Raw genomic sequence first — 27,030 nt, 5'->3', positions numbered from 1 at the left:
TTAAAAACAGACTTTATGGAGATTTGTTTCAAAGAAAAAAATCCTATTCTTAAATAAATGTACTATATATTGTAGCACATGCATCTATGTGCTCCTGGAGAACATAGGATCTTGTTGCTTTAAGTAACTCCTTGAATAATTTCAAAAATATTATTATTATTTTTTTTTTTTTTTTGAGGTAGAGTCTTGCTCTGTCTCCCAGGCTAGAGTGCGGTGGCGTCATCATAGCTCACTGTAACCTCAAACCCCTGGGCTCAAGTGATCCTCCTGCATCATCCTCCCAAGTAGCTGGGACTATAGGCATGTATCACCACACCTAGCTAATATTTCTCGTTTTTTTTTTGTAGAGAGGAGGTCTTACTCTTGATTAGGTTAGTCTTGAGCTCCTGGGCTCAAGCAATTCTCCTTCCTGCTTTGGCCTTATTAATGTGTCTTTTATAAATGATAAAATTAATGATCAAACTTATTTTTCTTTTTTTTTTAGTGAAAAAGCTGCTATACTCATAGTTTTATTTCTTCATTTTGATTTTATATTTTCAGTTTTTGGCAATATTCTGTAGCTGTACCACTATTTACTATGTAGGAAAATTTTACATGAATAAATGAGATTGACTTATTTTCCTATAAAGAAATTTATTTTCTGGAGTAAAAGAATTACTCACTATAAGATAATTTTCATCTTAATGTCTAATAACTATTATAAGAAATGGGCTGTTGAAGCCTAGTAATACTTTGCTTGCATCTATAGCTATTATAATGCACAGTTATAAGTGAGTAAGAGCCCACCTATAAGACCAACCATTTATACTTTGTAGTTGATCAAATGGTTGATGTTAATTCATTTTAGTTGTGTAAAGCTTATGTGTATTTGGTTTCTATTATTTGCCTCTTAATCTCACTATAGATAAATTACTTCTTGGTAGCTCATAATCAGATACATTGATAACCAGATGATAGTCAAATTGTTATTGCTTTAATTGTCTGCACCGATGGCTGGCAAATCTCCTGGTCCCTTCCCAAACTGTGACTGGAGATTCAATGAGTTTCCAAACCCGGCTGCCCATGCCCTGCATGTCACTTGTGTGGAGCTCATGGCTTTAGCAGTTTCAGGCAATGAGGTCGGGAATGCGCTTCTAAATGTTGTCCTAAAAAGGTATGTATCTTCCTTCATGCCATAAGATTCATTGTTTATTTGTACAGAGAATGGTATTTTATTTGGAGCTATTGGACAAACCTGTGGCCCCAAGGCCAATGCACATTGGATGATGACTGCCTTCTGGTTCCAGATCTTGTCTTTGTGATACAGGTGTAATGGAATGAGCCCTGGACAGAGTCAGGAAACCTGGGTTTGTTCACACTTCTACTCTTTAATGGCTGTTTGACATTAATTTAGAAATAATGTTAACTTACCTGTAAAAACAGTCTTTCAAGATCCTCTTAAAGATCTGCTTAGAGTAAGGGATGATGATTGGGGAAGAAGTATTTTTTCAAAAGCTTTATTTTTTGTGTATATATCATGTTTATTGAATACAAAAATCCATTGTTTTATTAGAGTGGATCAGTTGTCAATCCTGTGAATTATATACATTCTCAAAATAAGATCCATTATCAACCATCTAAAATGTTTTTATAATTTCACATTTGTATTCTTTTTTGCCCTCTTGCAGTCAGCCCTTAGTGCCAAGAGAGAATATTACATCATGGATGAATGCAATTGGTTTGATCATTACTGCCCTACCAGTGAGTTAATAATTATAATTTGTCTTAGTGGTGCAATACAGCTAGCTTGTACCCTGTTGGCCAAAAGAAAAAGTTGCATGTAAGATATCCTTATACAAGGACATCATGCAAATTAACAAAGTGTTTCATATTTTTAAAGTCTTTAATATTACTGCTACTTAAAAAATCTACAGTGACTATTGTTGGCCTTTCTTTATTAGATCTAAATATATCTACATGACTTACAAGTCTGTGGATCCCCTGGTACCACCTTACCTATCCAACCTTCATTTTTACATCATAATCTGATCTACTTTTGGCCAATTAACATGTTAAGTATCTAGAGCCTTTGTTCATGCAAATAGTGCTCGTTGAGACGTGTTTTTGGTATTTCTGATATGTTAGTGAATAAGACATCATTCTTAATCCAGAACCCTTCTTCCTTCCATCACCTTCTCTAATGTCTGCTCATTCCTTGCCAGCTTAGAGCCTCTTTCCTCGGTGAGGCCGTCCCAGACTTCTCCAGCTTTCTGAAGTCTCCCTTCTCTGACCTCCACGCATGTCTAGTCAGCACCACACAGTTGATTTACTGCCTGGTAAATAGCAGGTACTAAATGAGCTGGATAGAGTCATGTGTGGAGTCCTCTGACCCACAAACACTTGTCCTCAGGTTATTATTGACTTAATTTCACCAGTTATGAAGCCACCCAACTGCATTGTACAGATATACACTGGATAAGTAGAAAATTTTAGAGAAGGAGAAAGCACTATTACTTTAGGCTTTGGGGCAGAATACTGGATAAGTGGTATTTTTCACCAGGCTTTCCTCTGGTTTTGAAGGAGCCCTATTGGATTGTTCTTCATGATCGAATTGTGAGTGTTATCAGCAGTCCCAGCTTGACGTCTGAAACAGAGTGGGTTGGCTATCCATTCCGCCTCTTTGATTTCACTGCCTGTCATCAGTCCTACTCTGAGATGAGCTGTAGCTATACATTAGCTCTTGCACATGCTGTGTGGCACCATTCTAGCATTGGGCAACTTTCTCTCATTCCAAAGTAAGTATCACAATTTCTTAAGGAAATCGATGTTTGATTTTTTTTTAATCTCATTAACAGATGAGGTGTATGTCTCTTTCTTTAGAACAACTTGCAAAGCAAGAGTGTTTTAACTAAAGTAGAGTTTCTTGTTGATCAGAAAGCCTCTATTATTTCAGAATTATCTGGAAAAAATTGATTTGTATGTGCAAGTAATAATCTTGTATCTAGTTTTCCATAATAATTGTTTCAGCTAAGCTCAAATGTAGTTTTCCGTTATAGTTTCAGGAGGCTTAGTCATTTGCATGCTTTTTCCAGAATATATCCTGAAAGTTGCCTTTTGAACTGAATAACTGAGATTAGCCAGTTTCCTGATTATTTTTCTTTGACCATAAAAGTGGTATTAATTAGATTCAAATTTCTTAGGAATAGCATTGATGTTAGATTACTTGTTCTCTTTTTACTTTGAATAATTCACCTTCTGTCGTTTGGTAGTTTTACTGTTAAGAATGACTCCTAAACCTGATTATTTTATTAATCAATCAAATGAAAGTAAGAGCCAGTGGGAGATGTGAGAATTATTAGAAATTTTATTGTTACCAAAATTAAAAGGAACTTTAAAAAAATCATTACAAGTTTTATAAATACTTGTAATACATTTGTAAATACTATATTAACAAAATTCAAACAATTCACCTGATTTCAAGTCACAAGAGATTTTTATCTTCAAATTTTAGGTTTCTTACTGAAGTACTTCTTCCTATAGTGAAGACTGAATTCCAGTTGCTTTATGTGTACCATCTTGTAGGACCATTTTTACAAAGATTTCAGCAGGAGAGAACTCGATGTATGATAGAGGTAAAATATAATCTGGGTTTTCTGTGACATGATTAAATTGTCAAGTGTCTGTTTAGGTTTCTTAGCCAGTGTTTTTAAAACTGTAGGTCATAAGCATTAGTAGTGAAACTAGTTTAGTAGCATCTCAGAACAATCTTATAGGGATTAATATGCCTATAATGAGTTTGGGATGGGATGTATTGAGTTGGAGATGCAGGGAGAAATACCAATCATCAAAGTTGAGAAGAAAGTTAAAGATGAAGAAGTACATTTGAGAGCTTACAGTGTAAAGGAATTAATTAAAATCATGAGAATGGATGAAGTCAATCACTTCTACCAAGATACAGAGACAAAGAAAATGAGCCAGGAATAAAACCTTAAAAGCATGAGCTACCCAATGGAACTAAGAAAGTGTAATCCAAAGGATCCCTGAGAGTGCAGGTATCCCAAAAATGGAGAGATGGTGTCTAGAAAAGGATTGTCTATCTCTTAATTTTAAGAGAAATTACTAAGCTATGAAGAGAAATCTGATTTAAGTACTGTCAGGGGGAATTTTGTAGTACTATGGGTTGTATTATAAATGCAGGCTGTATCATAGCTCCCATATGCAAGGAGGTGTGTATGATCTGTGACAATTCCTACAATAAATAGGTTATCCCTAGTATAATGGAGTCCAGCTGCATCATGCTGAATTATTTAATCACTTTGATCATTTAAATGATTTTACATTATTTGTTAAATAGATCGGTGTGGCATTTTATGACATGCTGCTGAATGTTGACCAGTGTAGTACCCATTTAAATTACATGGATCCCATCTGTGACTTCCTATATCATATGAAGTATATGTTTACTGGTGACAGCGTGAAAGAGCAAGTAAGTTAAATTTATTTAATTATGTTTTCATGATGTTTAATTTAGAAAACTTGAATATATAGTGATAGACTTTTTGTTTGGGTATGTATTTTTCTTTTGGTTAATTTTTTTTTAAGGGAAAAGGGTTGATATCAGATCTTTTTAGTCAATGGGGGCATATTATTCTAGATATTGTATTAAAGTAAATAAATGTTATAATTTCCCATGCTTTTCCTCGAATATTTGCAGCAGAACATCTGAAAAGACCTTGGAGGTAAATTCATAGTAATTTCATTAGGGAGAAACAGTGTGATATGGCTGCTGAAAAGACCAAAGAGGTGTTGTGTTATCAGTGAAGGAGGTCCTACTTTTCCCTACACTGATTAGGGTACAGTTATGGGGACGTTGGACAAATTGCAGCATACTAGAAGACTAAAGTCAGGATTTTGCACTAACCCTGACCAGCTCATGAAGAGTCTTTGAAGAACATGGAATACTTAACCTGAAGAAAAAGTCCTAGGGAAGTGTTCATGACCTCTCTATTTCGAAGGTTTCCATTTGAATAGGTATTAGATTTGTTCTTTGTTGCTTCATAGGGTATATGAATTCTGGGGAAGTTAAAAGGAGGCACACTCTGACTCAGCATAGGAGAAGGCACTTCCTAAGAGAGGCTCCTGAAAGTAGAAAAGACCTTGAATCATAACTGAGCTTCCTATGTGTGGGAAACAGAATCTGGGCTGTATAGAGAGGTAGAGGTGAGACAGATAGAGGTAGTTAAGTCCATTTGCCTCTTTCCCAATACTTTAAGGTTCCTTTCTATAATACAAAGGAAGGAAAATTCCCTTATAACCATGTGAGTCCTAGTCTACTGGCTTCTCTCCTTGGAGCTGGGGGCTTGGGAGGATATTGACTTCTTTGTGCCTCATCAGGAATATCAAAGAGAATTGACCTGTTCTCTCTCATGTAAGAAAGAAATAATTGTATCTGCTTTTTTAAAACACGGAACATGTAGGGAACCAATACAGAAATGTTTGGTGTTTTTGTTTTTTTTCTTTTTTAAAATGTAGCCTTTATATTTGGGCCTAAGAAACTTTGACACAAGGGAATACAGAAAGGAAAAATTATTAATGAACTAATCTTTCCTGGTAAGGTTAGAGAACATTTGAATGAAGCTACGAAAGCTATGAAACTATTTGATGTGTTTGTCTCCTTAAAGTATTTTTTAAAAGAGTAGATCTAATATTATTAAGTTTGGATTACAAGTATAAATCAAAACCATAAAAAGAATTAGCTTTGTGGATAAATGTTGTAGACATGAGTTATTCAAAGAAATTTAAAATATGATTATACTTCATGTTTCTGTGAAGATGGTATTTTAAAAGAATGATCAACTTTCTGGGTAGATAAAATTTCCTGTGTAAGCTATGCTAGCTTTTGACAGTAGAATGACTAGCTACCTAGCTAAGTGGATTTGCTTTTGTGAGTGTATTCATATATATGTATAAGCACATGGTACATGTACACACATATATAATAGGTAATGTGTGGGGGAGGGAGAACACATTCTTTCTCATGTAAGAAAAATAATTTTATGTGCTTTTGTTAAAAGACAGAACATATAGAGAAACTTCTCATCCACCCCACTCCACTCCTTAGTTTATTGTCTCAGGATATTACATAAATCCTTCTTTAAAGGTGGGAAGTTGAAGTTCTTTGGTTAAAGTGTTTTTTAATATGTTTTCATTTCTTAGGTAGAGAAGATTATCTGTAACTTAAAGCCAGCTTTAAAACTCCGTCTTCGATTCATCACACACATTAGCAAGATGGAGCCAGCTGTGGTGCCTCCACAAGCCGTAAACAGTGGGTCTCCGGCATCTCAGGCTAATCAGGTGCCAGTGTCTTTACCTGTAACTCAGTGAAACCAGAGTATACCATGGAGAAAATGGAAATACACCTGTCTTTGAAAGTGGACTCCAATCTATTAAATCTGAATGTGGTCATGCTACAGCAATGTAGTAGGAGGAGCAAGGATGTTCAGATTGTTTTCGTTTGATTCAAATGGTGACTCTGTTGATACTTTATGACTCCCATCTCCCTATCTATGTTTTTGTCTCTAAGACATCAAGTAAGCTACATGTCATTCATATTCATAACAATTTATTAAAGCTACCAAGGAACATAACTTTTGCTAGGCACTTTCAATCTTTCCTATTCACCCATTGTTTTTGTTTGTATTTTTTATTATTAATGACATACTCAGTTGTCAAATGCGTCATTTTAAGGGTACTACACATGTAAAACATTTAGTTATTACAAATCCTTTGATACATATTACCAAATCCTTTGGTATATCTTCGGAATAATAGAGATTTTTATTCAGTAAAGGACTCTAGATTTTGTTGCGTTATAGGAGCAAACAAGGTTTCATATTCTTTTAAATATGGCTTGAAATTTTATTATAAATTTTCAATGTTTTTGCCTTTGCTATGGACTTGAACTTACTGTATGAAATGAGTTAGAAGCCACGTAAGAAAATAACGTGTCTGAAAATGTATAAACTTAAAATCATGCTTAAATTGTTGATTCTCCAATCTGTTATTAAAAGTGAATTAATTGCTTTTGCAGGTTGACACTCTCACCTGATAGATGATGTAATTCTTTGAATTTTTATAATCTTAATATTTTTAAATATTTATATTTCTAAATATAATTTACATTTTGGCTCTTTGGGGTTTATTGTTAATTTTTGGGGGAAATGGCATTATGAAAGACTTGAAAACTAATTAGTAAATTCTGTTGAATGAATAAACTCTTTCCTGACTCAGTTTGAATGCGCACCTGCTGTGTGTGTGCCTGGCAGTGTGCCAGCTGGGTTTCAGGAGGGGAATGGGCTATTCCATTGGTCCTACGGTACAGTTGGCGAGTGAGATTGGCCTAGGAATTAAGAGTTCATGATTTTTAAAAAAAGAATTAGTGAATTTAACCAACTATATTTCAAATTCATATTTCCAAATACAGTCTTCCTAGAGCTTTTCTTTGTAGTTCATATTATTGCAATAACTAAATAATTATCAGCCATGCAAGTTCAGCTAAAATTTATATACTCGTATAATTTTTCCAGACTAATTTTAAAATTCCCCAGAAATTTTATGTTATCAATGATTTCAAATATTATTCTTAACATAGTCTCAATATTGTTGCTGCCTTGAAGAATATATTGCTTTATGATCCTGGAATGGGATTATTGTGACACTGGTATTACACAAACAGAATAGAAGGAGTGGAATTCAATATTATCAATTTCACAAGTTTATGACATTCCAATTAATTTATTAAAAATTCAATTTTCCCTCTCTAGTTTAAAAAAACAGGAGTATGATTTTTCCCTGGATACATTTTAAATTGAGGACAGAAACTTTATTTAGGTTTAGGATACAGCTGAGGGGAAAAAATAGCTTTGTATTTATTACATCCTAAAAGTTTTTCTTTTTGAAAATTACTAGTAACTATAGAGTGGCTCTGTCCAATAAGACTTTCTGCAATGAAGGAAATATTCTATACTTGTGCTATCCAATACAGTAGTGAGTAGCAACATGTGGCTATTGAGCATTTGAACTGTGGAACTGAACTTCTCATTTTATTAAGGGTTAATATAAGTGACCCCATGTGGCTAATGTATTGGACTATGTATACAATGTACTCTTGCGTAAGATCCATAGTAATTGCTCCTATCTAAAAGTGATCCAATAAAATGTTTATCTTTGGGAAGCCTAGCAGTTAGAGGCAACAGATAAGTTTAAAGTTCTGAGTTGCATGTGAAAAGTCAGATTTTAGGGGCTCTTTAACATATAGCTATTAAAACACCACCACAATAAAAAATCCTTTCATGGAGCCTACTTTATTACAGAGTCCCCTGGGGTTTTTATATAAGTTGGGGGCAGAAGGGAAAGTTTGTTTCCCTTGTTTTGATTGCAGTTTACTCTCATTTGTTTTTTCTGCTTTCCTCACTACGTTCCAGAGCCCAGGTGAGTATTTAGAATGTAGCTTATGAGACATGCTGTAATTGCAATGAGTGAAGGCTGAAGTGTCTGGAAGCCACAGATAATTTTAGGTGAAATCCTCATCTGAATTAGTAGATCTTACACACAAAATAGCAGTTTGAGTTCTCTGGCTCCTGAATAGATTTTTGGGAATATCTTCTACCTCCCAAAAGGCTGCCTGAATAGCAACTGTGCTTAAAATATCAACCAATATCACGTTTGAGGTTTAGAAAAAATAAAACATGGACATCTAACACTAATGAACTTGGAGATTTCCCAAACCTATGATTACCCATTTTGCAGTTGAAGAAACGAGAGCCTGGAAATTTAACACATTTTCTCCTGCGTGAGTTGTATTTAACTCATGCTAGTTTTGATCCCAGAGCCTCACGAAGCATATGTAACTGACACATCTCTTCTCACTTTGGGAGGCACGTGAACTATTTTTTAAGTTGCATATAACTCACACATAGGAAAAAAATAACAAATTTTTCATTAAATTAGAAAGGATTGTTTTGTTTTCAAAGTTTTTATTCTATTTTCGTAATAAAACACCATGGCCCCAAGGAAAAAATTTTTTTCTTGTATGGCCAGTCAACATGTTAACTTTACCAAGGCCTTACAATGTTTTGGGGATGATGATTTCATTGTGTCTTTTTATTTATTTTTTATTTATTTTTTTTTTGAAATAGGGTCTTACTTTGTCATCCAGGCTAGAGTGCAGTGGCATCACCATAGCTCACTGCAACCTCTAACTCCTGAGCTAAAGCAATTCTCCTGCCCCAGCCTCCTGAGTAGCTGGGACTACAGGCATGTGCCACCATACCTGTCTAAATTTTCTATTTTTATAGAGACAGAGTGTTGTAAAATGGATAATCATAGGTTTGGGAAATCTCCAAGTTCATTAGTGTTAGATGTCCGTGTTTTGCTTTTTCTAAACCTCAAACGTGATATTGGTTGATATTTTAAGTATGGTTGCTATTCAGGTAACCTTTTGGGAGGTAGAAGATATTCTCAAAAATCTATTCAGGAGCCAGAGAAATCAAACTGCTATTTTGTGCGTAAGATCTGCTAATTCAGATGAGGATTTCACCTAAAATTACCTGTGGCTTCCAGGCTGGTTGCAAACTCCTGGCCTCAAGCAATCCAATCCTCCTGCCTTGGCCTCCCAAAGTGCCAGGGTTACAGGCATGAGCCACCACGCCCAGGCTTCACTGTGACTTTTTAAATCTTTATAGTAGTTTTAAGCAGGATGTATACATGAACATGATGTGTGTGTGTGTGTATTGCACATATTTAGCAATATATAGACATAATCTTATAAAGAGTTTATTATAAAAATCACATCTTTTGAACAACATGGATACCCGATATCATTACATATGGAGTAGCTCTATCTTCCAATACCAGGAGTCCCACTCTATGTATGGGGGCTTATCTAAGTGTATGTTCATTTTTAATGTCACTAAACTTTTAATTGGAAATTAATATATGCTTCTATTTCTAAGGGTAAATCTTTTGCCAAAATGGAAAATATTAATATAAGCTTTTTAATTTCACAAATTAAAATTTTCAAATCTTGAATTTCAAAGCAAGAGGGAATTAGCAGATTAATACTAATAGGAAAAACATTTTTCTGAAAGAATAAATCTCTGGGAGGCTTAATCTCTGTAGGCTTAAGTAAATTATTAGATTTGCTAATTATGTCATTAGCTATGAGATTTTTATATAATGTTTCCACATTTACTTGGGTGGATTAAGGTAGTCAACAGGCTTGTGATTACCCTCTCGAGCAACTCCAAAACAAGCCAAGGTTATTGCCACTGCTGTGTTCACTGTTCGAGTTGTTTCTTCTGGTGTCTTCCCCAGAGATGGGTTCACTTCCATTATATCTAATCCTGAGAGTAGTCCTAGAACAACAAATGGTAATAATGTATTTTTTATAAAATAATTGACATTTTAAAATCAGTACTGACTCACTTGAAAGACTGTCCATGAACATAAAGAGATGGTGACAATGGAAAACACTTTTATTTATTGCATCATGTGGTTGATGGGCATTCTGGAAGTGTCAATTGGGGCTTGGTTTTCAGGTCAAGAAGGTATAAATATATATTGGTCAAGTATACACTTCTTTTTCTATTCCGTCAGAATTTTTACCTACCCGTTTTGTAAATTTCTTCTGTGATATAGAGACCTTCTCTGTAAGACAGACCTCCCATGACTGGTGTGCCAGTAGCTGGTGTGAAAGATGGGTCCAGTCCATCAACATCAAAACTCAGGTGAATTGGCCTTTTCTTTCTTAAAGGGAAAGGATATGGTGGCACATTAAAAAAACTGGTAGAGTGTCTCTGCAAGAAAGACAGATTTCAGAAGAAAGCGAAAAAAAAATAAATAAATAAACAGGCAGATAAACATAGATCAGACAAGGATCGGAAGGAAGGGTGCCTGAAACGACAGGAGACTCCAAGGGAAGAAGTTGCGGAGGAGAACTGGAAGGAGGAAGGCCCCGGAGAGGCTAGGAGACCAGCGACAAGGGTAGGTGAAGCAGTTAAATTTCCCCTCTCGCATCTCGGACTGCCGGTGGGCTCCTGAACGGTTGGGAGACCTGCCAACATCAGTCCAGAGATGGCCATCGCCAGTGAGCGGTGATCCTCTTGTGGACAGGGCATCAAGGTTCCAGCTCCCTCGGGGCACTGCCTGCCCCACAGACCCAAGCCTATTGACAGGCGACATATTGTTTCCTTCTCCTCTGCCCCTTCCCTACCTGCGGCTGCTGAGAGAGACAATTTAGCCACCACTCGGAAGCACCTGCAGGGAACGGGACCTTTCCTTTTGGGGCCCTACAATGGACTGAGGGATACTCAGACTGTGAGCTTCCTACCCGCCAGCCCTCCCAGGCAACACAAGCCTGGACTCCAGGAGAGCAGGGCAAATCCCGAGGCAGAGAGACATTGATCCAGCTTGGGCACCCTGTGGGTGATTTGAGACCAGCACTCCTCTCCCTGGCAGGGTCAGGGATTGATCTCCAGGGCCCAGGGGACAGGCCTGCAGATCAAATCCCATACGCCCTGGTCTTGATCGCATTGCCCTGGGGCACAGAAGGGATATTTGGGAATGAGCCTACTGAGGTATGTGTGCCTTCAGGGGCAGATCAGCATGCTTAATGGGCAACCCTCCTCCCACGGGAGGGCGAGGGCCGTGTGCCCAGCCCAGGCTGGGATCCTGGGCAGGGAACCTCCCGGCCCACATCACAGCCAGGGGAGATCCACTGGCTTGAGGTCTTGCCTGCCGGCAGAGGCCTGGGAGAAACTGTGGAATAGGGGAAAGGGGAAAGGAGTGAGGCCTGCTCCAGACTGCAGGTCAAAGACAGCCCCATCCCCACATGCAGACTTTTCGGCTGAGTGGGGCCATCTCAGTCCCTACGAGGCACCTTTGCCCAGAAACAGAGAACAGAATTTTGAACCTGGCAAACACCATTTGTGGAGCTTGAGGGCAGGCTCACCCAACCCGGCTCCACCCAGACTCACTCCCTGACCTGCCCCCACTGAGGTAGAGAATAAGGACACACCTGGAAGTCCCAGGGTCCCACCCACCACCTGAGGCACCAGAGTGCCCCTCTAGAGGAACAAGAGCTGGTTACAGGACCCCAAAACAACACTGCAGCCTGTTCCTCCCAACAAGTGGCACCTGGTGACAGAGAGGTCATTCTGCACACGCTTTTACTGCATCTACTGATTCATCATAAAGGGTGTGGTCAAATCTCACCCACAAACACCACCTACTGACTCAGACACTAAACAGGGTGTGTCATTATCAAAATGAAAATCTAAAGGTAAGAAGCAACAGCTGATCCAGTTGGGAAGGAATCAGCAAAAGAACTCTGGAAGTATGAAGAATCAAATGGAAAGCACACTCCCAATGGGGAACACCAGCTCTCTAGCAATGGACATCAACCAAATTCAGAAGAAGAATTTTGAACATGGATTGTAAGAAAACTCAATGATATGCAAGAAAAAATGGATAACCAACACAAACAAAGCACAAGAAAAAAAAAATCTAAGACTTGGAAGAAAAATTCACGAAGGAAATTGAAATATTAAAGAAAAATCAAACAGAACTCCTGGAATTGAAGAACTTTTTCAAGGACTTATAAAACACAGTGGAAAGCCTCAAGAACAGGGTAGATCAAACAGAAGAAAGAATCTCAGGGATTAAAGATAACACCTTTCAATTAAATAAGTCAGTCACAGAGATAGAGCAGAGAAATAAAAGAGCAAAGCCTACAAGAAATGTGGGATTATGTGAAGAAGCCTAATGTGAGAATCATAGGTATCCCTGAGCATGAAGAAGAAAATACACAAGGGTTGTATAAGCTGTTTGAGGATATAATAGAGGGAAATTTCCCAGGCCATCATAAAAATTTAGATATCCAGATACAAGAAGCTCAAAGAACACCTGGGAGATTCATTTGAAATAGGAAGACACCATGGCACACAGTCATCAGAATGACCAAAATAACCACCAAAGAGGCCCTCCTACAAGCTGTAAGGCAAAAGAAGCAGGTAACCTACAAAGGAAAACCCATGCGAATAACAGCAGTCTTCTCAACTAAAACCTTACAAGCAAGAAGAGACTGGGGCCCCATTTTTACTCTTCTCAAACAGAATAATGCCCAGCCTAGAAACTTGTACCTTGCAAAACTAAGTTTTTTATATCAAGGAGAAATAAAGACCTTCTCAGATAAGCAAAGACTGAGCGAATTCACCAAGATAAGACCTGCCCTCCAGGAAGTACTCGAAATAGTGTTACACACAGATCAGCACAATAAACACTCATGAATGTAAAATCATCCAAAAGCTAAAAGTCAAAGAACAGATACACAATGGCTTAAGAGAGAAAACAAAGCACCAAAGTTCAACTCAACAGGATGAACAGAAATCTGCCCCACTTATCAATTCTCTCAATAAATGTGAATGGCTTGAACTGTCCACTAAAGAGACATAGGTTGGCAGAACAGATAAATATACACAAGCCAAGTATCTGCTGTCTTCAGGAAACACATCTAACCCACAAGGATGCATTCAGACTCAAGTTGAAGGTATGGAAAACAGTATTTCAAGCAAACAGAAGCCAAAAGAAAGCTGGTGTGGTGGTTCTAATTTCAGATAACTTAGTTTTCAAATCAACAAAAGTAATGAAAGACAAAGAGGTCATTGTCACTATATAATGGTGAAGAGTACAGTTCAACAAGAAGACATAATAATTCTAAATATTTATGCACCTAACTAAGGTGCACCCAGAATCATAAAGCAAATCCTACTTGATCTAAACAAAATGATAAACAGCAACACTTTAATAGCTGGAGACTTCAACACCCCACCCCCCGACAGAACAGGACAGATCCCCCAAACAGAAAATTAACAAAGAAACAATGGATTTAAATATAATTCTAGAACAAATGGGCCTGACTAACATTTACAGACCATTCTACCCCCAAACCACTGACTATACGTTTTTCTCATTAGCTCATGGGACATTCTCTATGATTGACCATATCCTAGGCCACAAAGCATGTCTCAAAAAATTTTAAAAAAATAGAAATTATACCATACATTGTCTCAGGCCACAATGGAATAAAATTAGAAATCAACTCCAACAGAAACTCTCATCTCTACACAAAGTCATGGAAACTAAACAACCTTCTGTTGAATGATTATTTCATTAAGGAGGAAATCAAGATGGAAATCAAAAGATTCTTTGAACTAAATGACAAAGGAGACACAATTTATCAAAATCTGTGGAACACAGCTAAAGTAGTCCTGATAGGAAAATTTATATCCATAAATGCCTACATCCAAAAGGCCGAAAGATCACAAATAAATAATCTAATGAATCATCTCAAAGAACTGGAAAAGGATGAGCAAACTGACTCCAAACCCAGCAGAAGAAAAGAAATAACAAAGATTGGAGCAGAACTAAGTGAAATTGATGATAATAAAAAAAAACTCTACAGAAGATTAATAAAAGAAAAAGTTGGTTCTTTGAAAAACTAAACAAAATTGACACGCTTCTGGCTAGATTAATGAGAAGCAGAAAAGAAAGAACTCTAATAAGCTCCATCAGGAATTAAAAAGGAGAAATTACAACTGAAGCCACAGAAATACAAAATATCATCTATGAATACTATAAAAACCTCTGTGCACACAAACTGGAAAATGTGAAGGAAATGAACAAATTCTTAGAAACACACAGCCTCCCTAGGCTCAATCAGGAAGAAATAGAATTCCTGAACAGACCAATATCAAGTATAAAATTGAAACAGCAATAAAAAAACCTTCCTAAAAAGAAATGTCCTGGACCAGATGGTTTCACACCTGAATTTTACCAGACCTACAGAGAAGAACTGGTGCCTATCCTGCAGAAATTATTCCACAACATTGAGAAGGAAGGAATCCTCCCTGACACATTTTATGAAGCCAACATCACCCCGATACCCAAACCAGGAAAGGATGCAACAAAAAAAAGAAAACTACAGACCAATATCCCTTATGAATATAGATGCAAAAATTCTCAACAAAATCATAGCAAACCGAATTCAGGTGCTTATCAAAAAAATAATCCATCACAACCAAGTGGGCTTCATCCCCGAGATGGAAGGATGGTTCAACATACGAAAATCTATAAATGTAATTCACCACATAAATAGAAGCAAAAACAAAAACCATATAATCCTCTCAATGGATGCAGAAAAGGCATTCAACAAAATTCAACACCCTTTTGTGATAAGAATGCTTAACAAAATAGGCATAGATGGGACTTATCTAAAAATGATATAAGCCATATATGACAAACCCACAGCCAACATCATACTGAATAGGGAAAAATTGAAAGCATTCCATTTAGAACTGGAACCAGACAAGGTTGCCCTCTATCACCACTTCTATTCAACATAGTGCTTGAAGTCCTAGCCAGAGCAATCAAACAAGAGAAGGAAATCAAGGGCATCCAAAAGAGGGCAGAAGAGATCAAACTATCTCTCTCTGCTAATGATATGATCTTATATCTAGAAAACCCCAAAGATTCCACCACAAGACTACTGGAATTGATAAACAAATTGAACAAAGTCTCAGGTTACAAAATCAACGTACAGAAATCATTAGCATTCCTATACACCAACAACAGTCAAACTGAGAACCAAATCAAAGACTCCATACCCTTCACAATAGCAACAAAGAAAATAAAGTACCTAGGAATATATTTAACTAAGGAGGTACAAGACCTCTACAGGGAGAACTATGAAACACTGAGGAAGTAAATAGCAGAGGACGTAAACAGGTGGAAAACCATACCATGCTCATGGGTCAGCAGAATCAACATTGCTAAAATGTTTATACTACCTAAAGTGATCTACAGATTCAGTACAATCCCTACTAAAATATCAACATCATTTTTCACAGATATAGAAAAAATAATTCTATGCTTTGTATGGAAACAGAGATGACCTCATATAGCAAAAGTAATCTTAAGCAAAAAGAACAAATTGGGAAGCATCAATTTACCAGATTTCAAGCCATACTACAAGGCTATAGTAACTAAAACAGCGTGGTACTGACATAAGAACAGAGACATAGACCAATGGGACAGAACTGAGCACCCAGATATAAAACCATCCTCATATAGCTATCTAATCTTTGACAAAGCAGATAAAAACATACACTGGGGAAAAGAATCCTTATTCAATAAATGGTGCCAGAAGAACTAGGTAGCCACATGTAGAAGACTGAAACAGGATCCACACCTTTCACCTCTCAAAAAGATCAACTCACAGTGTTTAACAGACTTAAACCTAGGGCATGAAACTATAAGAATGCTAGAAGAAAATGTTGGAAAAATTCTTATAGACATTGGCCTAGGCAAAGAATTTATGAGGAAGACCCCAAAGGCAATCACAGCAACAATAAAAATAAATAAATGAGACCTGATCAAATTAAAAAGCTTCTCCACAGCCAAGGAAACTATCACGAGAGCAAACAGACAACCTACAGAATGGAAGAATATATTTGCATGCTACACATGCGATAAAGGGCTGATAACTGGAATCTATACAGAATTCAGGAAAATCAGCAAGAAAAAATCAAACAATCCCATCAAAAAGCGGGCAAAGGACATGAACAGAAACTTTTCAAAAGAAGATAGACTAATGGCTAACAAACTTAAGAAAAAATGCTCAATGTCTCTAATCATCAGGGAAATGCAAATCAAAACCACAATGAGATATCGATTATCTTCAGTGAGAATGGCCTTTATAAAAAGTCTCAAAACAATAAATGTTGGTGTGGATGCAGTGAGATAGGAACACTCGTACACTGCTGGTGGGACTGCAAACTAGTACAACCTCTGTGGAAAGCAATATGGAGATACCTCAAAGAGATACAAGTAGAACTACTATTTGATCCAGCAATCTCAATACTGGGCATCTACCCAAAAGAACAAAAGACATTCTATAAGAAAGACATCTGCACTAAAATGTTTATAGCAGCGTAATTCACAATTGCAAAGAAGTGGAAACAACCCAAGTGCCCATCAATACATGAGTGGATTAATGAAATGTGGTATATGTATACCACGGAGTTCTATTCAGTCACAAAAAATAATGGTGAACTAGCACCTCTTGTATTATCCTGGATAGAGCTGGAACACATTCTACTAAGTGAAGTATCCCAAGAATGGAAAAACAAGCACCACATGTACTCACCATCAAATTGGTTTTAACTGAGCAACACTTACGTGCACATATAGTAACAACATTCATTGGGTGTTGGGCAGTTGGAATAGAGAGAAGAAGATGGGTATATTCACACCTAATGGGTGTGGTGTGTACCATCTGGGGGATGGACACGCTTGAAGTGTGTGGGGCAAGGGCAATATACGTAATCTAAACATTTGTATCCCTGTAATATGCTGAAATTAAAAAGAAAAAAAAAGAAATGGGAAAGGATTTCAGTTTAAAGTTGATGGTTTAAAGTTAGTGGATAAATATAGTTCTTACCCTGCTGTATAAAAAGTCATAATCGATGATTTTACTTAAAGACTTTATTTGTATCTTACCTTGGTTAGTAACAGTAGGAAGTCTTTATGTTATACACACACACACATACACATCGTACCTTCCTAGTAGATAGCTGAGTGTTTCTTCCATCACCTTGCCAATTCCCAGTTTATCCACTTCAGTCATTGAAAAGTATTTGATACCCAGTGTTTTTATAATGTAGCTATGAAAGAAAACATATTAAGATAATCTATAATTAATAAAGCTGACACTATGGTTGCCTGTTTCCTTTTGAAGAAAAGATCAATGTAAAATATATAAAATATTTACATTCTGTGAGTATACATGTATATCACAATGTAGTTTTATTTGTATTTAACAGCAAGCCAATTAAGATATAAATTGCCTGAATGCATACATACGTTTGTACCTGTATATAAATATTTAGGGGTGTGGGAAGCAGTGTATCGACTTGCTATTTGAAATAATTTTCTATTGTAGGTTTGGTCAGTAAAGCACACCTGGCACACAAAAGGACAAATATGAAGGTAAATCACATCAAGGAATAAACTTACTGTTCCCCAGGGTCCACGTCTCTCAAGCCAATATACACAATATCCTTGGCAGATATGCAGGGAGTCACCCAGGAGAATCCTGGCACATCAGGGATCTGAAATTGCAATTTTCCATTTGGTCACACATGCTTGTCTTGTGCAAATCCTACATTTAGTTAAGGACACTTGTTGGATTGCTTATATCTTATATTTAGAATATACAGTTAGAGAAATCACTTAAAGTAATACCAAATGAAGAAGGGGGTGCCTGCCTCCTCTTTATTGCTTTGGCCTTACCAGCCTCCCCTACCCTGAACCACTGGCATTTTCCTGCTCTGTCCCCTGTTTCTGCTGGGCTCTTCTTTCCCAGGACTCTTCTATAAAGAAATGTGTGTGTTTCCATTGCTTTAGTAGCTTCCTGCTTTACCTCCCTTTCCCAGGAAGGGAAAGAGTGCGGAGGATGGCCCAGAGCAGCCGACGGAAACTTTTGACTAGACCTTTGGTTGCTCCTCAAACCATAAGATGATGATCTCTGCTTTGTCCTGGAGCCAAGCTTAGTTGTTCCCATGTGCTAGCTAGACACTGCAAGTTTATAAACCCATTGCTTGGTCATTAGTTTAAAAAATTCTACTTCTGAGCATTTAACATAAAGAGGTTTGAACTCCTTGTGTCATCATAAGGACCAACATACTAAAATTGTATCAATGAAAATTGCTTTTATTGATATACTATGGCAGGTCAATAAAAGTATGAACCACAATGTTAAGTCTTAATCTGAAATTTTGTATCTTTTAGTAAAGAAATTTTTATGGAGCAAGGAAATAGTTCTTTCTTTTATGGAGCAAGGAAAGGTAGGGGCTTTTCCCAGTAAAGATGTTAAATAACAAACCATTGTAACCTCATTGTAAAACTCCATTTTTGAAAAGGCTCTATGATATAAAGGAACATTTTGTAAGAACATAAGACTCTGTGGCATGTAGTGGAAAGAGGTAGGGGTTAGGAGACCTGGTACTGTCCCTTGCCTTACTTGAGGCTTAGCATATGATCTTGGCCAAGTCCATTAACCTCTAAACCTCTGCTAACTTGTTTATAAAGGCTTACTCTCTGCCCCACCTACTAAAAATGGTAATTTAAGAATCAAAAGGAATGAAATACATGAATTCAGTTTGCAATCTTTCAAGAGAGGTAAACATAGAGCCTTACCGCCTTTATCAACCAACCCTTTGCTTATTAGCAACAGAGAAAATGGTTTGCAATTACACCAAGGATATGATGGCATAGAGGTTCTTACTTCCCATCCACCTCCTGAACTGCTAAAGAGTATTCTTTTGTGACAGAATCCCAACCAGCCTTTTACCTTTTCTTTTAGTTCCTTCAAGAGGAAAGACACAGGCTGTCCATGCAAGTTTCCACTTGTGGTCGTCAGTGGAGTGTTGATGTCAGTGTGAGCATCCACCCAAATGACTCCAAGATCAGGGTAGACCCTGGCATGGCCAGCGATGCTTCCGATCGCCAAACTTTGGAGGAAAAAATTTTGTGTGAACTTCAGGTTTGCAATGTCATTACGTATATGTTATTATTAACTCAGTGCTCCCACTTGGTTTCCCTTTAAGTTAAAGTGACTGATATTTCTAATAAGTTCTAAATGAGAGAGGACAATTAAACAATTGTAACAGTAGAGAAAATATAGTTTACACTTAATATTTACTAACTAGTTATGTTCACATCAATAGCATTGCTAAAAATTGGTGATTATTTTTTCAAAATCCACCTTATAATAAAACTACAAATTATAGCTTACCCCAAAAATAAAGGCGTGTAAAAACCCTAGTCACACGAGAAACCCCTTAGCAGGAGACACTGTTCAATTCTCAGAGTTAAATCTGGAACATTTTCTGCACGCTCAGCTCTTTCGGTAAATACTTAATTCTCCCAAGTGAATTATGACAAAGTCCTTCCATTTTTCTAGGAATCCAGCGCTTTTATAATTGAGGAGCATCACTCAGAAGTTCCATGTTCCCTTTGCCAACAAGTGGAGTGTGCTCGCTCACTCTATTCCATGCCCAGATCCTCTACTCTAACTTTCTACTCCCCTCCAGGCATTTAATGAGTCCAGGAACCCTCAAGGCGCATCCCAAGTACTCTAGCTCCAGCCATTTTGCCCAAATGGAAGAGCTAAGTACTATCTTGCACAAAAGTTGAAAGACTAGGATTTACTATGCAATTCCTGTATCTCCCACCTGTGAATGTTCCAGTATCATTCAGAGAATTATGAACTTTCAGACTCTCAAAGTGGAAGCAACATGCCTGATGTGTGGGTATCGCCTATTCAGCTTGCTCTTTGTTTTCTCTTCGGGTTTCTTATCTTTGGCCATTTGCCACTCTTAAAATTTCCACTTACAAATTTTTCCACATTAAAAAGAAAGTGAGCCCTGATTTCTCAATGGCAGTTTTGTTACAGAAGCTCTGGTTGCAGTTGGCCTTGGAAGAGGGAACCGAGGGGGCCTGAAGGGACGGACTCTCACACCAGAGCCACGGGAGTGTTTCTTCATTTTGATCTCCTCAGGCCTCTCTCTCCTGGCAACATCATCCTGGGACTGGGGAGTAGTGGTTTTTCCCACATTGTAATGGTGAAAACTTCAATATAACCTGAATGTCTGATGATACAGGCATATAGAATAATGTCATCCCTTGATGAAAAATCATTCAGCAGTAAAAAAAAAAAATGGTGCTTACAATGCTTGTGTGCACACCAGGAAGTAACATAAGGAAACTCATACTGCAGATTAAGAATAAAGCATAGCATATCACACACACACTATTGTTAAACTCATCATGTACAAGGAAAAGATGCTGTGAAAGAAATGTACCAGACTGTCAATTCTGGACGAAATGGTTGTTAGAGAAGTAAAATTACCACAGATTTTTTTCGTGTGTGTGTGTGTCTGGGCACACTATCCAAAATTTAATAATTTAATTATTACTATTAGAATGGAAAACACATACTTGCTAATTGTTGACCTGAGTCAGTAGGTCTTAATTATTATCAGTAATTAAGTACAATAAGCTATGAATCTCCTCAGTGCTTACTTATGTGGAAATGTAAGCCGGTGCTCAATAGTTTGATGAGTATATTTTATGTATTTTCTGCTGTACTGAATAAAAATAAAGATATTGTAAGACATCAAATAGAGCTAAGTCTATGTTTCCATAATAAAGTGGTGACCTATAATGTGTTTTTTAAAAGGCAGAAAATATGGAGTAAAATATTGATCAGTGACCCCACCTCCCGCCCCCCATCTATATTTTCTGTCTTATGGTCCTGGTTATATTTCTTTGCCGTTTGTGCCAGACCCCCAGAGACAGTTATTCGACAGGACCTGTGGTCTCCGCCCAGCACCAGGCTGATGCTTCCGTTCCTTTTGACTTCTGTCACCTTGCTGGCCAGCTGCTCGGTCGCTTTCCCCACAGTCCTTGGATTCTTCACAATTCCAAAAGGACTGTCATTAGGGACGTCATCAAAAGTCAGGTCCCCATAATCTTTCACATCACACTCTAAAATTAAGATTAAAAGTTTCATGTTACTAAGTAAAAAAGAAGATTGCAAATCAGTCTATGTAGGATGATTCCAAATGAACAATATAAATATATATTTTCAAAAGTATAAGCAAAGAAAATGTCCAGAAGGACTGTAAACATCGTGGAGGTAGAATCCACGTCTGCTTTTGCCTGCCATCCTCACCTCGCCAGCAGCACGCACTGGCACCTGCTGTATACCAGCTGTTAGTGGATACTTCTTGAATTGGTAACAGTGATAACCTTCTGGTTTGGGCTTAATGGGGGACATCACTGTGTCTGTCTCTGTCTCTCTGCTTATGTGCTTTCTAGCTTTCTATAAGAAGCATGTTTTGTTTGGTAATAAAGAAATAGTTAAAATATATATTAATATACAAATATATACTGAAAATTTAGAAAACACTGGTATATTTTCTTCTGGAGAACACACACACACACACACACACACACACGACTCTGTATTAAAAGCACTTGGATTTAATCCAACCTGTCACCTGCTGATGCAACTCAGCTTCCTGCTCTGCTGTGGCACCTGCCCCACAGTGGTGCTGTCAGAATTAAATAAGAATGTGTGTCAGCGGTCTATTCCTGTATGTTGCTGAGTAGATCTCACTGTATGGATGCACCACTCTTTGTTTCACCATTCACCATTTGATGGGCATTTTCTTGTTTCCATTTTTTGGTTATCATAAGCATTTCTGCCACAAACATACAAGTACACGTCTTTGTGTACACAGACCTTTTCACTTCTCATAGGTAAACACCTAGGAATAGACCTGCTGGGTCAAAAGGTAAAGGTATGTTTACTTAGGAAACTGCTAAACTGTTTTCCAAAGTGGCTGTGTCATTTTGCATTCCCACCAGTAATACCTGAGTGTTCCATTTGCTCCACATCCTTGCCAACACTTTACCAGGTTTTATATGTAAATATAGCATACAATTAAGCCTATACTTTTAAAATATATATATGAGTTTGCATTTGCAGGCTTATGTGTGTGTGTGTGTGTGTGTGTGCACATATGCACACCATGCAAACACGAGGGGCTCTTGTTATTACCGTTTCATTTTGTTTCCTTTCACAAATAGGGGTCCCCTTGCCTTCCATTTTCACTTTCCCCGACTCCCCTGGCACCCACCCCAACCCAGTTCTCGCACACACAGATTGTCTCACACCACAGTGGGGCTGGAAAGACAAACGATCTGAATGAGGATGTCCATCCAATGCTCGCTGAGCGTTCTCCTCGTGCCCTGCTTCTTTTATAGGATGTGACTCTCAGGTCACAGCCAGTGCTGCAACTCTGGAATAAATGTCGTTCCACACACTCCATTCTCACAGGCGCCTGCTCCTTCCTTCAGAGTGGGCAGGAAATCAGGCCGATGACCGTTCAACTTAAAATTTACCTTGTTCTTTAAGTTTCTCAAGCAGACCAGCCTTTCTCAGTGCTCTAGGGCCTTCTTCCACCCCTCCTCGTGGCTGAACAATTGAAAAATAAATTACTTCAGACATGATCATGACCATGAGGTGCTCACAGTAGGATCCCTTTTCATTATTGCATCAGTTGAATTGTAACTGTCATTGTTTGAGCTCCTACAGAGCCAGGAATTTACATTATCTCATTTTATCTCCACAGCAAAGTAGACTGAGTTACTCGTTTGCCAAATAGCAGGAACCAGAATCACAAAGGTTATATGATATCCTACTGCACACAGGTGATAAGTGGCAGGGCCTACGTTCAGGTTCAGGTCTTTGAATTCCAAAACCTGCATCCACTCTAACCATCACACCGTGTTATCAATGTAGTGAACACATATTTTGTGCAAAAGCATGCTGACAGATGGCTACAATAAGGAAAGAGAGAAGGGTTTTGATTTTGAGTCACTTGTAAGTTAATAGGAGATTTGGGCATTTAACCCCAGTTACAGTACACAGATAGTTGCTTCCATGCAGATATAAGATGTCATAGTAACAAAAACAAGATGTTGCCAACTCTGTTGGGGACAGGGCATGCCCGTGAAGGCTGCATGGAGCAGAGGACATTTCAGCTGAGTCTTGCAGCACGAGTAGGCTATCAGGAAAACAGGATGGAGTGAGAGAGAACTCTGCAAACCAGGGAACAGCGTGGGGAAAGCATCAGAAGAGAAAGAGCGGGGCATGAGACAGACCTAAGCGCAGGTGCCCACAGTGAGCTAGAGCTCCTGGAGAAGCCGGCCACAGAGAAAATCACCTGAGAGCTGAAACCACAAACACCAACCCAGTGATTTCAAGTTTTGACCTGTTTAAACAGTTGACGAGAAACTCTACCCTTGCTGTTTTGACATGAGTGACACCAACACTCTTCCTTCTTGGGACAAGTCTTCCTCAGCCCCCTGGCCAACGAGAGGCCTAAAGACAGTTCCTTTCTGTATCTTTCTTGTTCTAATTTCCAACAGGGCTTTTAGATACAGTGAGCTATTTCTTGGTGTGAGATGAGAGTGTGTGCCCAAGGACGCCTGTGTCTATCCTTAGGATCGGGGCTGTGGCACCGAACTAGGCAAATATTTCCTCCCCATTCAAACGACCAGAAGACGTGCCCTGGGTGCCCAGTAAATCCTTGATTCCTGTCCCCGCAGCAAGGGACCCCAAAGGCTCTGCCTGACAAACTCTGCTTTTTCACTCCACACCCTCTTCACTTGAGTCGATTCCCTCTCCCCATTCAAGTGGACATAATTTCTCCTTCTTTAAACCCCAATAGGGTGCTGCTTGGTTCCTATTCTGCCTTTACTTTCGTGTGTGTTTTGTCTCTTCCCTATAGTGAGGTTGCAGTCTGACTCTTTTTACATGGGGCACTATGTTTTGTAGTGTAGAGCTCAAAAATTCTCAGATAGATAAACCCCCCTGACGTTATTCCTCCCCTCCCTTTAGAAGACAAACCTTGTAGACTTGTTAGTTCACACTATAGTTGCTATACCACAGTCATTAAATTTCCCAGAGTGACATTTTCTACCATTATTATTCTGTTCGATTCAAACTGCTTCTCAGCCTGGTCTCCGCCCATTGCTGGTTTGACCTGTCCACTTTGGAAATTGCTCTGTGAGCCTCACTGACTGTCCAAGATGGGCCCAATTCCTAACTGGCCACAAGTGTAAGATCCGCTCTGGAGTGGAGCTCTCTGAAGAGCCGTCAGCGTAAGTCTGGACACAGGCTTGCGATTAGTCTCTGCTGTCTGGAGTCATGCAGGTAGGGCTGTGTGGCCTTGAGCAAATTGTCAAACCTCTCTGAGTCTTAGTCACCTCAACTCTTAGGTAAAAATAATACCTCCCTCATTGTTTGCTCACTCCCTTGCAAGGGGGTGAGGCAGGAAACGGAGCCCTTACACTCAACCTTTTAGTCATTTTCCCTCTCATCGTGTCCTTTTTTCTGCTTGCCAACATTTTACCTCCTTCAGGTGGGGACAAATGCTTATATGGTGGCCTATTTATCCTCTACTCTATGGCTTAGTGTAGGAAAATCTCTCTCAGTCCTTACAGGCATGAGACAGTAAGCTTTATTCTCATGGCCATATTTTAATGGAAGAAGGGCTGGGTGTGGTGATTACTTCATTTTTGTTAATTTTTAAAATCTGCCTTTGTTATAACCTGTTCCAAGAAAAGGTGAGCATAGTGTGGATTTTACAAGAAACATTTCTGTGTCAGCACAATGTCCCTGTGTTCTGGGAGAGACCTTTGAAGGATTTCCAGGGGAAGAGCAGCAGTATTTACTGACAGTCTAAATGCAGTTTGGGTCTCTAACCTCTGGCCTCTCTCGATTTGTTTTGCAATAAAAAGCCAGAGTGCACAGCAACAGTTCAAAATTAAGAGGGCTAAAATGCTGTCCAGATTCTGAGAAACCTGGAGAAAAACTCTATTTTTTTTTTTTTAAATCAACCTTAAAATTAACTCACACATTGTCTTGTTTGGTTTTGTTCTTTGTTGTTTTTTTTTTTTTGTCTTTAAGCACAGACCCATGTTGAAGTCTAAAGGTGTTCTGTCATCTCATTCTATTTACCAGAATGAGTGTGCCCAGGCAGAAAAAAAAGACTGTATAGTTGAATGCTGCTGGCATGTGTGGATTCACAGCTGGTGACTCTAAGGCAATCTGGGAGTTTCATAAATCCATTAGTCTAGTCCTTTTAGAGTTGCCAACTTGCAGTGGGATTTTTCTTTCTTTCTGTTTTCTTTTTTTTTTCCTCCCTCAAAAAAGGTACATAAAGAATTCTACCTGGCCCATGAACAATTTAATTGAACAGAATCATTAAAGCCATAAAAAATATGAACTGTTCACAAAGTCACATAAAGTAATAATATTTAGGTTATCCAAATTATAAGAAGTCAGAAGGTTACCACTTATCTATTAAATTTTTCTAGACATTAATTACATAACTAAACAAATGTGTTTTCTTAAGACTGCCTCTCGCTGTATGCACAGTAACATCAAAAGCAACAAGAGGAACAAAACCTAAATGAGTAGCTACAATGCAGAAATAGTCCATTTCAATTCACAGAAAAATATTTTCTCTTAAAAAACACAAGGCAACATTCAGCAGGTTCAAATCAAATTGGCTTTGGCTGAGCTCAGGAGCCACAAGAGTAAGTGGGTTTGCGTTTATAGTTATACAGTGTCGAAAAATGATGAGAGAACTTTAAAATACGGATTTCCAGGCCAGATTGTGTCAGGAAACTTAACTAACCAGACAGTAACAATTTACAAATTTTAAAGTCCAAAATTTTCTAATAAATTCCAGATATCCAAGGCCAGGCTTTTTACTCACCTGACCCTTTGAGAAGGGAGCTCCGATAATCCCTATGGCTCTGGACTTGGAACTCATGCTCTGACACTTCTCTTTGCTGCGACTCCGCTCTCTAGGCAGTCACCACCCTCTGCAACCACCAACGACAGAGGGCACATCTTTCTTCTGCCATTTATAATTGGGTTGCATCTGTTTATTCTAATGGGGTCGAGTGGCTCCACCTACTAAACCAAAGAATGACAGAGTCAACAGAAAGTCTCGCCGATGCTTCATACGTGGAATGACCATGATTCCTCTGAGTCTAGGTCTTTGATTAAGTGAGCATTATGCATGTTTGTAGTTCACACCCTTTTTAAAAAGCCAGGTGGATAACACTAATCTTTCAACAACCAACTCTTACGTGCGGTTTCACAACCTCATCCAAAAGTACTGTGGTTTTACCTGGGCAGTCTCAGGGCAGGGCACTTACCTCCTCCTGACCTCAGAGACCTCCTTGGAGCAGAAGGACTGAGACTGGCAAGCTGTGTCTCACATCCCTTCCAGCACTCGCATCCTGAGTTAAGATTTCACATATAGGATAAATGGTTAATCCACAAGG

The 27,030-nt window shown here is 38.3% G+C and overlaps 2 protein-coding genes across 13 annotated transcripts in view; one reads left to right on the top strand and one right to left on the bottom strand.

Moving 5' to 3' along the window:
- MED23 (mediator complex subunit 23) overlaps positions 1–7,417 on the top strand; it is a 41,476-nt gene extending 34,059 nt beyond the window's left edge. For 9 of the 11 annotated variants that reach the window (XM_069488853.1, XM_069488851.1, XM_069488846.1 and 6 more), the window contains 6 exons: positions 988–1,153; positions 1,668–1,740; positions 2,560–2,774; positions 3,491–3,611; positions 4,334–4,465; positions 6,196–6,853. In XM_069488853.1, the coding sequence (XP_069344954.1) occupies positions 988–1,153; positions 1,668–1,740; positions 2,560–2,774; positions 3,491–3,611; positions 4,334–4,465; positions 6,196–6,363 (875 nt within the window). In that variant the 3' untranslated portion in view covers positions 6,364–6,853. Of the gene's footprint in view, positions 1–987; positions 1,154–1,667; positions 1,741–2,559; positions 2,775–3,490; positions 3,612–4,333; positions 4,466–6,195; positions 6,854–7,069 lie in introns of those variants that run through there. The other 2 variants (XM_069488849.1, XM_069488843.1) reach the window with 1 other exon arrangement.
- A 2,380-nt stretch (positions 7,418–9,797) lies between these two features.
- Positions 9,798–26,592, bottom strand: ARG1 (arginase 1). 2 transcript variants are annotated; one of them, XM_069488660.1, is made up of 8 exons: positions 26,454–26,590; positions 23,068–23,140; positions 21,471–21,645; positions 19,448–19,607; positions 18,112–18,206; positions 17,655–17,759; positions 10,649–10,785; positions 9,798–10,394 (listed from the first exon to the last, which is right to left on the bottom strand). In XM_069488660.1, the coding sequence occupies exons 1-8, from the start codon at positions 26,508–26,510 to the stop codon at positions 10,228–10,230; spliced, it is 969 nt and encodes a 322-aa protein (XP_069344761.1). In that variant the 5' UTR covers positions 26,511–26,590; the 3' UTR covers positions 9,798–10,227. The 2 variants fall into 2 exon arrangements, with proteins under 2 accessions (XP_069344761.1, XP_069344762.1); XM_069488661.1 differs by lacking the exons at positions 18,112–18,206; positions 19,448–19,607 and having other exon boundaries at positions 26,454–26,592.
- Positions 26,593–27,030: the final 438 nt, after the last annotated feature.

Source organism: Eulemur rufifrons, chromosome 15, assembly GCF_041146395.1.
Source record: "Eulemur rufifrons isolate Redbay chromosome 15, OSU_ERuf_1, whole genome shotgun sequence".
Taxonomy (NCBI): Eukaryota; Metazoa; Chordata; class Mammalia; order Primates; family Lemuridae; genus Eulemur; species Eulemur rufifrons.
This window is presented reverse-complemented; position numbering and strand designations above follow the sequence as displayed.